This window comes from Monodelphis domestica, chromosome 5, assembly GCF_027887165.1.
Source record: "Monodelphis domestica isolate mMonDom1 chromosome 5, mMonDom1.pri, whole genome shotgun sequence".
NCBI classification, from domain to species: Eukaryota; Metazoa; Chordata; class Mammalia; order Didelphimorphia; family Didelphidae; genus Monodelphis; species Monodelphis domestica.
The window spans coordinates 28,115,300-28,132,205 of record NC_077231.1 but is presented as its reverse complement, the minus strand read 5'-3'; the positions used below and the strand labels follow the sequence as shown (position 1 = coordinate 28,132,205).

The 16,906-nt window shown below is 37.1% G+C and overlaps 1 protein-coding gene across 2 annotated transcripts; it reads left to right on the top strand.

The window, feature by feature from the left end:
- Window positions 1-1,228: 1,228 nt before the first annotated feature.
- LOC100619630 (olfactory receptor 6C2-like) lies at window positions 1,229-6,365 on the top strand. 2 transcript variants are annotated; one of them, XM_056800980.1, is made up of 2 exons: window positions 1,229-2,149; window positions 6,327-6,365. In XM_056800980.1, exons 1-2 carry the CDS (start codon window positions 1,229-1,231, stop codon window positions 6,363-6,365), a joined length of 960 nt encoding a protein of 319 aa, XP_056656958.1. The 2 variants fall into 2 exon arrangements, with proteins under 2 accessions (XP_056656958.1, XP_003342201.2); XM_003342153.2 differs by lacking the exon at window positions 6,327-6,365 and having other exon boundaries at window positions 1,229-2,164.
- Window positions 6,366-16,906: the final 10,541 nt, after the last annotated feature.

Genomic DNA, 16,906 nt, shown 5'->3' with positions numbered 1-16,906 from the left:
AAAAAAACAGTTCTCAAAATAACAACTGAAAATTAGCTGCAAGGGACAGCTGGGTGTCACAGTGCCAGGGCATAGAGCAGAGTGACAGGATAGAAATCCAAAAGACCTGAGTTCAAATCTTATCTCAGACATTCCCTAGCTCTGTGTGACCCTGGGCATGTCATTAACCCCTTTTGCCTAACCCTAACCTTTCTTAGAGAGAACAGAGAAAAAAAGGAACAGAAAGTAAGGGTTTAAAAAATACATTTTGAGGGGTGAGCCAGGCCTAGAGATGGGAAGTCCTGATTTCAAATTTGACCTCAGACACTTCCCAGTTATGTGACCCTGGGCAAGTAACAACCTCCATTGCCTACTCCTTTTCTGCCTTAGAACCAAGATACAGTATTGATTCAAAGATGGAAGGTAAGGGTTTTTTTTTTAAATAAAATTAGCAATAATCACTAAATGTTTTAAACTATTGAATTAAAAAATCAAAATTAAAACAACTCTGAAGTTTAATATTGGGTATCTCATATATATTGGCAATGGTCAAAAATAGATAAAATAACTAATTTGAGGGAATCTCAGCTGGGAGGAAGGGAAGCACACTAATTTACTATTAGTCAAGGTATGGATGGCTGAAATAATCCATAAAATAATTTGAAATTTTCTTAGAAAAGTGACTAAACTATTAGCCAGTGGTCAATCTAAGTATATTCCCACAGGAGGTGAAAGACAGAGCTCACAGATTTACCAAAAAAATGGCAGTATTTTCTGTGACAGCAACAAAGTGGATAAGAAATGATTGTCTGACAGTTGGATAATGGACAAAGACTTTGTGGTATGTGAAAAACTGTATTTCTGTATTAATCTCAATTTTTTTCTATATCGCAAGGAGATTCAGGAAAGATGGTATAGCTGGAAATTATTATAATGGGAAAATAAAAAGAAGAAATGACATGGAGGAAAGAGGCTCAGAAAAGAAGGAATTACAGACTGGAAACAAAAATCTTTACAAAAATACTCTGAGCAGTAACTGGTCCACAGCTGAAGGACACTAAGGTTAACATAATATTAGGAGAGAATTTTTAAGCCAGTGAAATAAAAAAGAACTCAAGGGTCCCTTATACACACTTATATCCAAAGTGCCTGAATTGTTGATGCATTCTAAGATAGCTCTTCTCAGACTCAGAATCAATCTCTCTCTTTCTCTCTCACTCACAGATCCATTTTAATACAGAGGTCAGGAATGAGAAACCATACAAGGATAACATTCATTCTTCAGGGATTGACAGATGATCCACAGTGGCAGGTTCTGCTTTTTATCTTTCTATTTCTTACCTACATACTTAACTTAACTGGTAACTTGACTATTATCACCCTAACTTTGTTGGATTCACACCTGAAGATCCCTATGTATTTTTTTCTTCGAAATTTTTCATTCTTAGAATTGTCATTCACAACTGTCTGTATTCCAAGATTCCTGTACAACATGTCAACTGGAGATTATACTGTGACCTATACTGCATGTTTCACTCAATTATTTTTTGTTATTTTCCTTGGAGCCTCAGGATTTTTCCTTTTGGCTGCCATGTCTTATGACCGCTACGTAGCCATCTGTAAACCCTTGCACTATGCAGCTATCATAAACAACAGAGTCTGCAACCAGCTACTAATAGGATGTTGGATGTCTGGGTTGATGATCATTCTTCCACCACTTGGTCTGGCTTTTCAGTTAGAATTCTGTGACTCCAATGTCATTGACCACTTTTTCTGTGATGCATTACCACTGTTGGAGATCACATGCTCTGATACAGAATTAATAGAAAAAATGATTTTATTCTCTGCTGTGTTGATACTCATCATAACCTTAGTGTTAGTCATTCTGTCTTATTCTTCTATTGCCAGAACTATTCTAGGATTTCCTTCAGCCCAGCAAAGGAAAAAAGCCTTTTCTACTTGTTCATCACACATGATTGTACTTTCCATGACTTATGGTACCTGCATCTTCGTTTATATCAAACCTTCTGCAAATGAAGGGGTAGCTTTAAACAAGCTGGTGACAGTGCTTGCAACCTCGGTGTCTCCAGTAATGAACCCCTTTATTTATACTCTGAGGAATAAACAAGTGATACAAGCTTTTAAAGATTCATTCAAAAGAATTGCATTGATCTCAAAGCTGTAAGAAGCAATAGAGATGGAGGTGCAACAAGTAAAAGAAAATCTAAATAGCTTTGAAAAATTTTCTCTCTTATGACCCTTTTTATTTGAAGATTAATGACATTTTATTCATAGCTTCACATGGCATCCCACAGATCTTTTTCTCTCCTATCCAAAAACCCTCACTGATTGAGCCTTTCTTCTTCCCAGGTCATGCCTTTTCTAAGGTAACAGAGTCTTTCTAAAGTTTTCACTTGCTTTCTACCACTTTATTCACTAATATCATTTCTGTCAAATCCAAAGGACATTTATTAGAAACCAACTATATGTAAATCATTTATACTAAAAATTTTCCCACCACTAACTTAATCCATCTAATATTGTTTAGTATGTACTAGACACTGTTCTAATAACAAAGGTAAAAATATGATAAAAGAAAAGCAATTCCTGCCCCCACCAGGAAGTTTAGAATCTAATCATCGGGAAAACATGCAAAAGAAAACTAAAAATTGGGAGAAAGGGAAAAGGTACCCTACATGAAATGAAGAACTTGGTAGGAGGAGTCTCAAAGTAGTCTAGTCAGCACTAGTAAATGACCATAGTAACCTACTATTTCATAAACATCCAAGCTTTTGAGAGAAGAATTCACTATTTGTCAAAAAATTCTGGGAAATAAAGGAAAAAATGGAAGAAACTAGATATTTTCTATATATATCATAAACAAGATAAAGTCAAAATGGATATATGATTTAGAAATAAAGGGTTATCTAATTGTGTGATCCTAGGCAAGTCACTTAACTCCCATTGCCTAGCCCTTACCACTCTTCTGCCTTAGAACCAATATTTAGAAGATAAGGGTTTTAAAAAAATAAAGTGTGATACCATAAAAATTAGGGGAGAACATAATAGTTAAAATGCATGATAATGTAATCATTTATATCCAAACAATTCATAAAGAGCGTGATGAAATATAAAATGGATAGATTTGATTACATTAAGGTTAAAATGCTTTGTACAAACTAAACTAATGCAACTTAGAAGGGAAACAGAAAACCGGGGGGGGGGGGAGGGGGGAATTTTATAGCAAGTGATTCTGACAAAGGCCTTATTTTTCAGATATATTAAACAACTAAGTCAAATTTAAAAGAATATATGTCATTTCCTACTTGATATATGTTCAAAAGAAGTCAACATTCTCAGAAAAAAATTAAGTCTAGTCCCATAAAAAAATGCTCAAATTAACGATTGGGCAGAGAAATGCAAATTAAAATAACCCTGAGATACCATATCACATCTATTAGGTTGGTTGATATAATAAAAAAGGAAAAGAATAAATTTGCAGGGAATGTGTGGAAATTGGGACACTAATATCCTGTTGGTGGAATTTTGAATTGATCTGAACATTCTGAACATAAATTTGGAAACATCCCCCAAAAGCTATAAAATTGTGTATACCATGTGATTCAGAAATACCACAATTAGTTCTGTATATCAAATGGATCAGAGAAAAGGGATCAGATATTCAAAGAATCTCTTTTTGTGGTGGAAAAGAATTTTAAAATTGTGAGATGTCTAGAATGACAAAACACACTCTGGCATGTGATTGTAATAGAATCTATTGTGTCATAAGAAACACCATACAAGATTATTTCAGAAAAAAACCTGCAAAACTTGTATGAACTGATGAAAGTGAAGTGAGCAGAACCTGGAGAGTAATGTACATGGTAATAGCAATGATTAAATAAGCAGTACAAAGATCCAAAAAAACTCCAAAGAACATATGATGAAAAATGCTATCAGCTACCAGAGGATGAACTGATGGAGTTTGAATGTATATTAAAGCATACTATTTTCACTATATTTTCTTCATGAGCTTTTTTCTAATATGTGCATATGTCTTCTTTCACAAAATGATGGATATAAAAATGTTTATTTTATAATAGAATATGTATACCCTATATCAAATTGCCTACTCTCTGATGGCAAAATGAGGAAAGGGAAGGAGAGAAAGAATTTGGAATTTAAATATCAGAAAAAACACATTAAAATTTGTTTCATCATCTAATTGGGGAAAATATAACAAAATGTTACTGGAGAAGAATAGAAAAATACACAAAGTAGTTTATTTAGATGATAAATGAGAGTCTGACTGAGCTGAGCTCTCCCATTAATGGGAACTTGAGAGTACATAGACCCATTATCCAATCAAAGGCAGAAAAGAGTGATGAGGTAGTGTGCCAAGATTGATGAGATACTTTGGGATGATTAGTTATTCTAGTAGTAAACTTTCTGAGGCTTGGTGAAGATATTAGTCAGAGAAAACTAAAAGTCTTGAAGGTAAAGTGAGGAGTAAAATTCTCCTGATGATCCATACTACAAAAGAAAAAAGCCCAAATACTGCAAGCTCTTGCCTCAACACTGAGATTGATTCTATGTAAATTGTCATTCTTCAAAACAAGAAGGATGCCTTAAAATAATAAATCAGAAATAATTATGTCCTACCTTTTACTACCATATCTGATTTTTTTCACATCTGCAACCTGAATATTTTTCATTACTTTGAATGTGAATGGGATGAACTCACCCATAAAATGGAAGTAGATAGCAGAGTGAATTAAAAAATAAAATCCTACCATTTGTTGTCTACAAGAAATACATATGAGGCAGGTAGACACACAGAGGGTAAAGATAAGAGGCTGGAGCAGAATTTATTGGGCATCAACTGAGAAAAAGAAAACAGGAGTCTCAATCATGATATATGATAAAGTCAAGGTAAGCATAAATCTGAGTAAAAAAGATAACAAAGGTAATTACATCCTGATAAAAGGTAGAATAGACAATGAAGAAATATCAGCACTCAACATGTATGCACCAAATGGTATAGCATCCAGATATTTAAAGGAGAAATTATTTGAGTGTAAGGAGGAAATAGATTGTAAAACTGTACTAATGGGAGACCTCAATCTTGCTCTAGCAGATCTAGATAAATCAAACCAAAGAATGAATACAAAAGAAGAGATGTGAATTAAATCTTAGAAAATTAGACTTAATAGATATGTGGAGAAAAGTAAATAGGGATAAAAAGGAATATACCTTCTTTTCAGCAGCACATGGTACATTCAAAAAGACTGACCATGTACTGGGGCATAAAAATATTTCAAATAAGTGCAGAAGAGCATAAATTATAATTGCAACTTTTTTTTCAGATCATACTGTGATAAAAATTCTAATTAGCAACTGTACGTGGAGAGGCAAATACAAAATTAATTGTAAATTAAATAATCTGATTCTCTAAAACAATTGGTTAAAGAAAAAATCATAGAAACAATTACTGATTTCATGCAAGAGAATGACAATGAGGAAACAACATATCAAAATTTATGGGACACAGCAAAAGCAGTACTCAGGGAAAAAATTATATCCCTGAATGCCCATATTAACAAAAAAGAGAAAGAAGAGATTAACAAATTGGGCATGTGACTAAAGAAACTAGGAAAAGAAATTAAAAACCCTCAGATAAAGACCAAATTGAAAATTGTAAAAATTAAAGGGGAAATTAATAAAATTGAAAGTAAAATAACTATTGAACTAAAAAATATTTGGAGCTCGTATTTTGAAAAAATATAAATGAAATAGATAAAATATTGGTTGATCTAATCTAACCAAGAAAAACAAAGAAGAGAATCAAATTAACAGTATCATTAATGAAAATGGTGATCTCAATTCTAATGAAGAGGAAATTAAGGCAATTATCAAGTGCTAGTTCACCCAATGATATCACAATAAGTATATCAATCTAAGTTAAATAGTTGAGTATTTACAAATATATGAATTGACTCAATTAACAAAAGAGGAAATAAAGTACTTAAATTATGTAATATCAGAAAAAAGAAATTGAACAAGCCATCAAGGAATTGCCTAAGAAAAATAAATCACCAGGGCCAGATGGATTCACAAGTGAATTCTATCAAACATTTAAAGAAAAATTTATCCAAATAAGCTACAAAGTATTTAACAAAATAGGCAAAGAAAGAGTCTTAGCAAATTCTTTTTATGATACAAATATGGTGCTGATCCCCAAGCCAAGAAGACCAAAAACAGAGAAGGTTAGTGAGCATGTGCAAAAATGTTAAATAAATATTAATAACAATAAAAAATATTAAATAAAATACTGACTAAAATGGTACAGCAAGTTATCACAAAGATTATTAACTCTGACTAGGTAGGATTTATACCAGGAATGCAAGGATTGTTTAATATTAGAAAAACCATCCACATAGTTAATCATAGCAGAAACCAAAATGATAGAAATCACATGATTATTTCAATAGATGCAGAAGGAAATATTGAAGAAATAAAACACCCATCCCTACTGAAAACATTAGAAAATATAGTAATAAAAGGGTCTTTCCTCAAAATAATTAACAGCATTTATGTAAAACTATCTGCAAGTATCATCTGCAATGGGGATAAGTTAGATGCCTTCCTAATAAGATCAGGAGTGAAGTAGGGAAGCCCATTATCACCACCTATTTAATATTATATTAGAAATTCTGGAATTAACAATTAGAGAAGAAAAAGAAATTGAAGGGATCAAAGTAGTCAATGAGGAAACCAAACAATTACTTTTTACAGAAGACATTATGGTATACCCAGAGAATTCAAGAAAATCAACTAAAAAGCTAATAGAAATAATCAAAACTTTGAGAAAGTTGCAAGATACAAAATAAATCACATACATCATCAGTATTACTATATGTTTCCAACAAAACCTAACAGCAAGAGTTAGAAAGAGAAACTCCATTTAAAATAACTCTAGACAAATATTTAAGAATCTACTTGTCAAGGCAAATTCAGGAATTACATAAAAATAACTACAAAACACTTTTCACACAAATAAAACTAGATCCAAACAATCAGAAAAGCATCAATTGCTCATGTGTAGGATGAGCTAATATAATAAAAATTACAATATTGTCTAAATTAATTTACTCTATTCAGATATAACTTTCAAACAATCAAAACACTTTTTTATAGAATTAGAAAAAAATTATTACAAAGTTCTTCTGGAAGAACAAAATATCAAGAATATCAAGGGAACTAATTAAAAAATGTGGATGGACGTCTAGCATTACCAGATCTCAAACCATACTATAAAGCAGTGATCATCAAAACAATATGGTGGGGCCAAGATGGAGGAGTAACTAGGGTAGCACCTTTTCAATAAAAAAAATCCTCTCCAACCAAGATTAAAATACTGCCACAAAAAAATGAATACAGGAGTGAAAAAACAAAAAAGGAGACAGAGTGAAACAACCTTGAAGAAAAGAAAAACCCAAAAGTTAGGCAGAGATCATCTGGGGAACTGAAATGAGAGGGGAGCAGAGCTAGCAGGAGGCTACAGCAGAGAGTGAAGAGAAAGCAAAGAGTAAACCACAACCCCCCAATCCCACCCCGACCCCACATCTGCTGTCACAGGTTCTAAACATGAATCCAATCAAACAGCCAGACTCTGGGATCCCATCTGGGCAAATAGTGGTCTGAGACAACTCATATCCCTTGAAATTTCAAATCTGTGGAGAAGCTGAGTGTCACAGACCAGGGAAATCTGGGGTTAAGGGTATTGATTCACGTGGGTCCAGAACAAAGCTAGGAATCCCAGCCTGGGCTTGGGATGAAGACATAATACATGGTTTGGGGTGAGGACACAGTTCTCAGGGTGAGCCTCCTTAGGACATTTTTGCCCAAAACTAAGGGTGGAGCTCCAAGACAGGGCAATCAAGGGTGTACATGATTGAATCAAGAATACCTTGAGAGCAAAAAAGTGAGTCTAAGCCTGGGGCTATAATTTGATCAGCCCCTGACCTGATTCAGTTCAAACTGAGATCAAAAGCTTATAGCCAAGGCTGATTAAAGTCTTTAAGCTATCAGAAACTTGAGTCAATTGAATCAGCAGGGGGAAGAGGCTCTCAAAGCTCTTAACCCTCAGACCATCTGGTAAAGTAACAATCTAGAAAATAAGCTGAAAATAGCATCAATGAAGAACTGAAGTTTAAGAGGGTACCCTAACTTCCCAGAAAATAATGCTTACCTATTATTAGCTGGGAAAAGTGAGCAAACAGCAAAAAAGCACCTCATTCTAAACAATTTTTATGGAGACAAAGAGCAAGGTGCAGACACAGAAGAGGATAGCAAAACCAAAGGAAATATATACAAAGTCAAAAAGATAAATATGGATTGGACACTGAGCTCTCAAAGAGCTCAAGAAAGGCTTTTAAAGCCAATTAAGAGAGACAGAGGAAAAATGAGGAAGAGAAATGAAAGTGGTGCAAGAAAGAAATGTGTTTCAAGAAGAAATGGGCCATTTGATAAAGGAGAACCAAAAATTGACAGAGTAAAACCAGGTCTTAAAAACCAGAATTTACAATTTAGAAACTATTTAACTCATGAGAAATCAAGAAACAATAAAGCAGAATCAAAGGAATGAAAAACAAAGGAAAACTTGAAATATTTTATTGAAAAACCAACAGAGATAGAAAACAGATCCAGGAGAGACAATATAAGAATTATTGAACTACCTAAAAGCCATGATGAAGAAAAAACCTTGGATATCATATTACAAGAAATTACCAAAGAGAACTGCCCAGAAATTCTTGAACAAAAAATTAAAAATTGAAATTAAAATAATTCACAGATTGCCTACAGAAAGAAATACTCAACTGAAACTTCCAGGAATGTAATAGCTAAATTGAAGAGCCACCAAACCAAAGAAAAAATACTTCAAGTAGCCAGAAAGAAACCATTCAAATACCATAGAGCTACAAACAGGATCACACAGGACTTAGTGGCTTCTACCTTAAAAGATCAAAGTCATGAACTATGATATTCAGAAAGTTAAAGATTTGGGTTAATAACCCAGAGTCACCTATGTAGCAAAACTGAGTACATTCTTTCAGGAGAAAAAAATGTCATTCAATAAGATAGAGGATTTCCAAGCAAATATTCCAAGGAATAAGTCAGAACTAAGCAAAAAAATTTTAAGTCCAAACATGGCAAAAGAGAAGCCCCAAAAGGTAAATAAGAAAGAAAAAACTTAAGAGACTCATTAAGGTAAAAATGTTTCTTTGACTACATGGAAAGAGAATTTCTGTAATTCTCAAAAATTACTCTTAGTAGTAGAGAAGATAGTAGGAATTTACTCAGAAAGAGGGTAGAAAAATAATTTGATTAAGATTATGGGAAGTACATGATAATATATGATACGATATATATGTAAATGTGAACTAATGAAAACCTTCTGCTATTTGAATATGCAAAGATAAAAATTTGTAAAAAGAAAGACAATCCCTGCTCAGCATAGAACCTAATCTGGAAGACAATGCAAAAGAAAGTTGAAAAATCAGATGAAGACAAAAGGTACCTTACTAGAGGTACAGAAATTAGCCAGAGAAATCCCAAAGTGAATGAAAGAATGTCTGCGCTGGACTCTCTCCTTAACTGGAAGTTTGACATTCATGGCCCCATTCTCTAAATCTGGGCAAAGAGTAGTGAGGAGGTGGAATAATAAAGCTGATGAGACCCTACAGGATGATGAAGTTATCCCACAAAGTAAGCTTCCTGGAGCATGATGGAAATATCAGTCAGAAAAGACTCAAAAAACTATATAACAAAATAAGAAATGAATTTCGTCTGTTGATCTGTATTATAACAAACAAAAACCCCAATACTTAGAGCTCCCCTACTACAATCCTGAGATTTGCACTGTGTAAATCATCCTATAGAGTTCTGGGTTTAAAAACTTGGAAGGTAAAAGCCAAGAACTAAAAATTAAACACATCTTCAAGAGTAAAAATCTGAAGGGTGTCTGAAAATAATAAATCTCAGCTTATTATCTTCTACATATATATGTATTTCCCTTAGCCACAATTTTTTAAACCTCCTTTAAATATAACTCTTTTACCTTGCATTCTAGACCCAACTCATTTTTAACATGACATTTTACTGACCTAGAAGAGTCAAATACCCCCCCCAATATGGCTGAATAATTTCCACACCTGAATTTTTCCCTTAACTTTCCTTCAGAAAAGACTTTTTTTTTTAATATCTGGCAACTTTTAAAGGAAAAAAAAATATTTTTTAAAATTAAAATTTGCTCTTTCCATAAGTTCTAATCAGACCTTTGGGTATATTAAGAAAGTTTTTCATGTCATTAAATACTCAATCATTTTTTTTCTTCAAAGACAATTACTTCAGAGAAGGGTTGACTAGATTCCTAGCATTACATATATGAAGCATTTAGAGGCACCATTACAGCATCCAAATTCAGTGTCCTAGACAGTTTATCTGATTTTAAAGGAAGAAATTATTTATATTTCCTTTCTATTTTATCTCATTAAAATGCCTTTTTAAAAATAATTTTGTCTTTTGCCTAATTAATTAAGGAAATACATTCATGAGGGCTCATAGGCTATTATGAACTATGTTTTTTATGAGCTGAAAAGAGGTAGATTTTCTTTTTTGTTGTTCAGAAATTTTTTATTTCTCCCAATTACATATTAAAAAATTTACCATTTTTTCTAATATTTTGAGTTCCAAATTCTATTATTCCTTCCTCTCTGTTATCCCTCCCTCTCTTAGATGGTAAGCAGTTTGATGTAGGTAATATATGTGCTATCCTGTAAAACATATTGCCATCTTTGTTATGTTGAAAATAGAATGAAAAACCATAAAGGAAATAAGGTGAAAATGATATGCTTTAATCTTCATTCAGGCTCCATTTGTTCCTTCTCTGGTGATGAATAGAATTTTTCATCATGGATCCATTGAAGTTGTTTTGGATCATTGGATAATAGCTAAATCACTCAACAGAGGTAATAGTACAATATTGCTATTGCTATGAACAGTGTTCTCTTTATTCTGTTCACTTAATTTTGCATCAGTTCACAGGTCTTTCTGGGCTATTCCAAAATCATCCTCATGAGCTATGTTTTTGAGTGAGAGTACACACACTGAGTAGCACCAAAAGTAGGCTACCTCTCCAATTCGCAGAATGGATCCTAAGATCTGACTATATGGAATTTGAGGTACTCTCTAGGTTTGCATCCACATAAAACCATAATTCAATATCTTCAGTTAATATATTTAGCTTTATTATTCAACCAGAATATATATCTAGACACTCACCATGGGAAGAGTAGGTATATACATAAAGCAACATATAGAAAGGGAACATGTATGATATTGCAGATGCATGGAGGGGAAAGAGGACTCATGCCTCTAATGCTGAAGGATAATTGTCACTGATATTGTTACTGCACTATTATGACTCTAAATGCTCCCTGCTCTTCTAGCCTAGGTTCATAGTACTGAAGAATTGACCTAATACTCTGCATTTTTGTGACTTAGCTAAGATTTTGCATTTCATTATTTACAATTAAAATGGGAGGAATATTCAAACACAGATACTGAATGTCATGACATTTTCTTCTACTGGGTGGAGCAAGGGAATGATTTTAATTACTTTGCCAAAATGAAAATGAGTAAGACTGGGAAACCAAGGTTCAAAGGGAGGACATTATGGGTATACAATATTGGCAGTCACTTATAATCAAATAGCCAAGTTGTAGTTTTTTTAATATTCTGAAAAAGATGTAATAATATCCCAGTTGATTATAGCAAATCAAACAGTAGCTTTTCCCATTATTCTTCAAACAAAAAGATTTTACATAGAAGAGATATTTCTCTTAATTTTTGGCTTTATTCATTTGTTTGGAGGTTTTCTTTGGAGGAGGAGTAATGCTTTCTTGGAAGATACCTGAATGATTTGTGCTTCCCTGGAAGATACCTGAATGATTTGTGCTTCCCTTCTCTACCTCATTTTACAGACAAAGAAATTGAAGAAAATTGGATAAAATGATTTTTTCAGGGTCACATAGCTGGTGTTTGAGGACATATTTGAAATCGTAAGTATGAGTCTTCCTAACTATAGTCCCAGATCTCTATTCAGTATACCACCAAGCTGCCCTGATGATTGTAGAGTAGCTTCCAAATAGCCTTTGTCAGATATCATCTCCATCATATGTGTCATCTTCAACGAATGAATGTGTTGTCTTTCCTAGTTGGATTGCTTCTGGCAAACCATGCTTCATTAAATGCATGAGCAATCCTCAATGATCCTCCATGGAATTTGTAATCACCGCTGGGCAAAGCTACACTGGCCAAGTGGTGATAGAATTTCTCTCTGATTCTAGCTTCTAATTTTATCTAGATTCTTTGGTAATTGGGTAATCTTCTTAATGGGAAGCTTGAGCTTTGACATGCTCTTTTCTTCTTTTATTTACTATATTCTTTTTTTTCCATTCCAAACAATTTGCTCTCAGTCTACTTCTTTTGGCAAACCAGCTCAGGATTACTTTCATCTTCATGATGGCCCTCTTGTCTTAGCACTGTAGGAGTTGCTAGTGATCTTCCAAAACTGAAGCCACCATGAGACTAGGACAGAAAACTAAATCTTGGCGCCATCCCTGTCCTCAAGGAGTCCCACATCCTCCTAACAGTGGCCAATCACCTTAAAGAATACATGACTTGCCACCATCATGAGACCAAAAGATAAATTAAGAGGACTGTTTTATGGTCTCACAAGGTTCAATCCTTTACACTGAGCCAGCAAATATGAACTAGAGAAAGCAGCCACAACAGCTCAATCAATGCTCCATAGGATGAACTCCAATTCACTACTGATGTGCAAAATAATCTGGCTTATTTTTTGTTAGTGTTCATTTCAGAGTCAGGCTTTTACAAAGAGCGAGAGATTTTTTGCCCCTCTACCAGACTGTTAAGAGGAAGATGGCTAATGTGTGCACCATACATGTATAGTTATTTACATGTTGTCTCCTCCATTAAAATGAGCTCCTTTTCAGGCAGGGACAGTGTTTTTGTCTTTCTTTGAAACTCCAGCCCTCACTTTAGTGTCTGAGATATACTAAGCATTTAATATATACCTATTGACAAATTGACTATTATATATTGGTAAAATAGGGGTGTATGGGGTGCTCAGGGAGGGGTAGTATCTCTGGTATGGAGGGCTTGTCGTGCCCTTCTAGGGCAGCTCTCCAGCCTCTGACCCTCACCAGACACCCAGCTCTCACTTGTGGCTCCCAGTAGCTGCTAGCATGCGGCAGTGGCCACACCCCGGGCAATGGCTTCGACAGGCCGGCCAAACCTTGTGAGGGTAGCCATCGGGTCATCGACCCCCGGTGAACCAGGGCTTTGCTCACCCAGCATGTGAAGACTGCTTCAGCTGAACAGACAGAAGAAACCAATAAGAAAGTTCAACAGCTGAGAGGGTGACGCAGCAAAGCACTGTGGAGTGCTTAGGGTGTGTTGGAGCACAAAGGACAACACGGCCATCCAATGCAGCTGAGGAAGTCTCCAGACGTAACAATTTTTCGTGCCACTGGACCCAGGCTTCCAACGCCAAGAGAGTGGGACTGTCACTGTGCATCGACTTTTCCACTTAAATCTCTTTCACGCACAAGTATCTTTGTGCACACTCATCTATCCTAACCCCGTCCACCCTCTTCAAGGCCTGTGGCGATGGGGGAGTGACAATGCAACAGGTGGAGGTGACCACTGGCAGTTGTAGTAACGATCCTGCACGTAGGCGACCCACGGACCAGTGGTCGCTCGGCCCTGTGGGCAGCAGGGACGTTCAGCAGCATCCTGGGCGACTGAGCAGCCCTCTCTAGAACAGCACTGCTCACCCTAATCAAGGGAGGGGACTAGAAAAGGTGTCCCAAACATTGCCTGTCCTACAAACACCCGGTCAGCACACCGCGGCTGGCGGATCATCCCCTTTAAGCGGTCGAAATCAAAGAAAAAATACAAAAAAACTCCTACTAGGAGCATGGAACATCAGGACATTACTTGATAGAGAGAATACCCCAAGACCTGAGAGAAGAACAGCTCTAATCAGTAGAGAATTGGTGTGATATCAAATCAACACTACAGCCTTAAGCAAAACACGCTTACCAGAAGAGGGATCACTCAGCAAACCCACCACTGGATACACCTTCTTCTAGAAAGGTAGAGCCTCAAATGAAGACAGAATCCTTAGTGTTGGCCTGGCCATCAAGACTAGTTTGCTCAAACAGCTGCCAGACTTGCCTGTGAGCATCAGCGAGAGGCTCATGAAGATCCATTTGCCTCTCAGCAAAGACCGGTATGCCACAATCATCAGCGCATATGCCCCAACACTGACCAACACAGAGGAGACCATCGAGCAGTTCTACTTGGACCTGAGTGCCGTCCTGCACTCAGTGCCCACAAATGACAAGTTGTTACTACTGGGAGACTTCAACGCCCGCGTTGGCCAGGACCATGAAAGATGGAAAGGAGTGCTCAGCAAACACAGCATGGGCAAAATGAACAACAACGGCCTACTGCTACTCAGCAAATGCTCAGAGTTTGAACTCACCATCACGAACACTGTGTTCAGAATGGTGAACAAATATAAAACAACATGGATGCACCCACGATCAAAACAGTGGCATCTCATTGACTACATCATTGTACACCAGCGAGACATCTAGGATGTAAAGATCACCAGAGCCATGAGAGGAGTTGAATGCTGGACAGACCACCGATTGGTTAGAGCGACTCTTCAAATGCACATTGCGCCTCACCATCCAAAATGCGCCCAGACAGTTTGCACATTTTACAACGTGAGTCGTCTTAGAGATCCATCTTATTTGCAAACATTCCAGTCCTGCCTAGACAACAAGCTGTCTGCCAAGGGACCATTCACTGGAAGCTCAACCGAGAAATGGAACCAGTTCAGAGATGCAGTGAAGGAAACATCAAAGGCAGTCCTAGGCCCAAAACAACGCAACCACCAGGACTGGTTCGATGAGAACAACACTGCTATTGAAGACCTATTGAGCAAGAAGAAAAAAGCCTTTATGGAGTGGCAAAATAACCCAAACTCTGCTCCTAAAAAGGACAGATTCAAGTCTCTCCAAGTCACAGCACAGCGTGAGATCAGGAAGATGCAAGACTGATGGTGGGAAAAAAAGGCAGAAGAAATCCAGCGGTTTGCTGATGTGAAAAACTACAAACAATTTTTCAGTGCCCTCAAGACTGTCTATGGGCCATTAAAACCCACCACCACTCCCTTACTATCCTCTGATGGTGACACTCTCATAAAAGATAAAAAAGGCATCAGCAACAGGTGGAAAGAACACTTCAGTCAGCTTCTCAACCAATCCTCTTCAGTAGACCAAAGCTCCCTTGACCAGATCCCCCAAAACCACTCCATTGAAGAACTTGATGTCCCTCCTTCAATAGAGGAAGTCCAAATAGCCATTAAACAAATGAATGCAGGCAAGGCACCTGGTAAAGATGGGATCCCAACCAAGTTGTACAAGGCCTTAAATGGAATGGCATTCCAGGCATTCCACATAGTGCTGACCAGCATATGGGAAGAGGAAGACATGCCCCCAGAACTCAGAGATGCTTCCATTGTAGCCCTATACAAGAACAAAGGCTCACGAGCAGCCTGTGACAACTACAGAGGCATCTCACTACTCTCCACTGCTGGAAAGATCCTTGCTCGTGTTATACTCAACAAACTCCTGTCATCTGTTTCGGAGCAGAACCTGCCTGAATCACAATGTGGCTTCCGACCAGATTGCAGCACCATTGACATGGTCTTCACAGTGAGGCAAATGCAGGGAAAATTCCTTGAGCAGAACCTGAGTCTCTACATTGTCTTCATAGACCTGACAAAAGCGTTCGACACAGTGAACAGGGACGCATTGTGGGTGATCCTCAGCAAGCTCAGTTACCCAGCAAAATTTGTCAAACTGATCCAACTCTTTCATGTCGACATGACAGGGGAAGTCCTATCTGGTGGAGAGACTTCAGATCACTTCAACATCTCCAATGGCATGAAACAAGGCTGTGTCCTCATTCCAGTACTATTCAACCTATTTTTCACCCAAGTATTACGACATGCTGTGATGGGATCTAGATCTGGGCATCTACATCAAAAAGCGACTGAATGGCTCACTATTCGACCTTTGCTGCCTAACTGCAAAAACAAAGACAATAGAGAGACTCATCCTGGAAGCTCTCTTTGCAGATGACTGTGCTCTCATGGCCCACCATGAAAATCATCTCCAAACCATTGTGGACAGGTTCTCTACCGCAACAAAACTGTTTGGCCTGACTATCAGCCTCAGCAAAAGAGAGATGCTGTTCCAACCTGCACCAGGGAGGCCAACTAACCAGCCGTGCATTACAATTGACAGCACGCAACTTTCTAATGTCAACACTTTCAAGTACCTGGGCAGCACCATCGCCAACGATGGGTCCCTAGACCATGAGATCAATGCCAGGATCCAAAAGGCCAGCCAGGCACTTGGGCAGCTGCACTGCAAAGTCCTCCAACACAGAGATGTAAGCACTGCGACGAAGCTTAAAGTGTACAACGCAGTGGTCCTCAGCTCGCTCCTGTACGGTTGCGAGACATGGACACTGTACCAGAAGCACATGAAAGAGCTGGAGCAATTCCACCAACTCTCCCTCCGGTCAATCATGAGGATCCAATGGCAGGACCGAATCACCAATCAGGAAGTCCTCGACAGAGCCAACTCCACCAGCATCGAAGTTATGGTCCTCAAAACCCAGCTATGATGGTCTGGACACGTTATCCGCATGGATCCACAGTTAATACCAAGACAGGTATTCTATGGTGAACTGTCAGCTG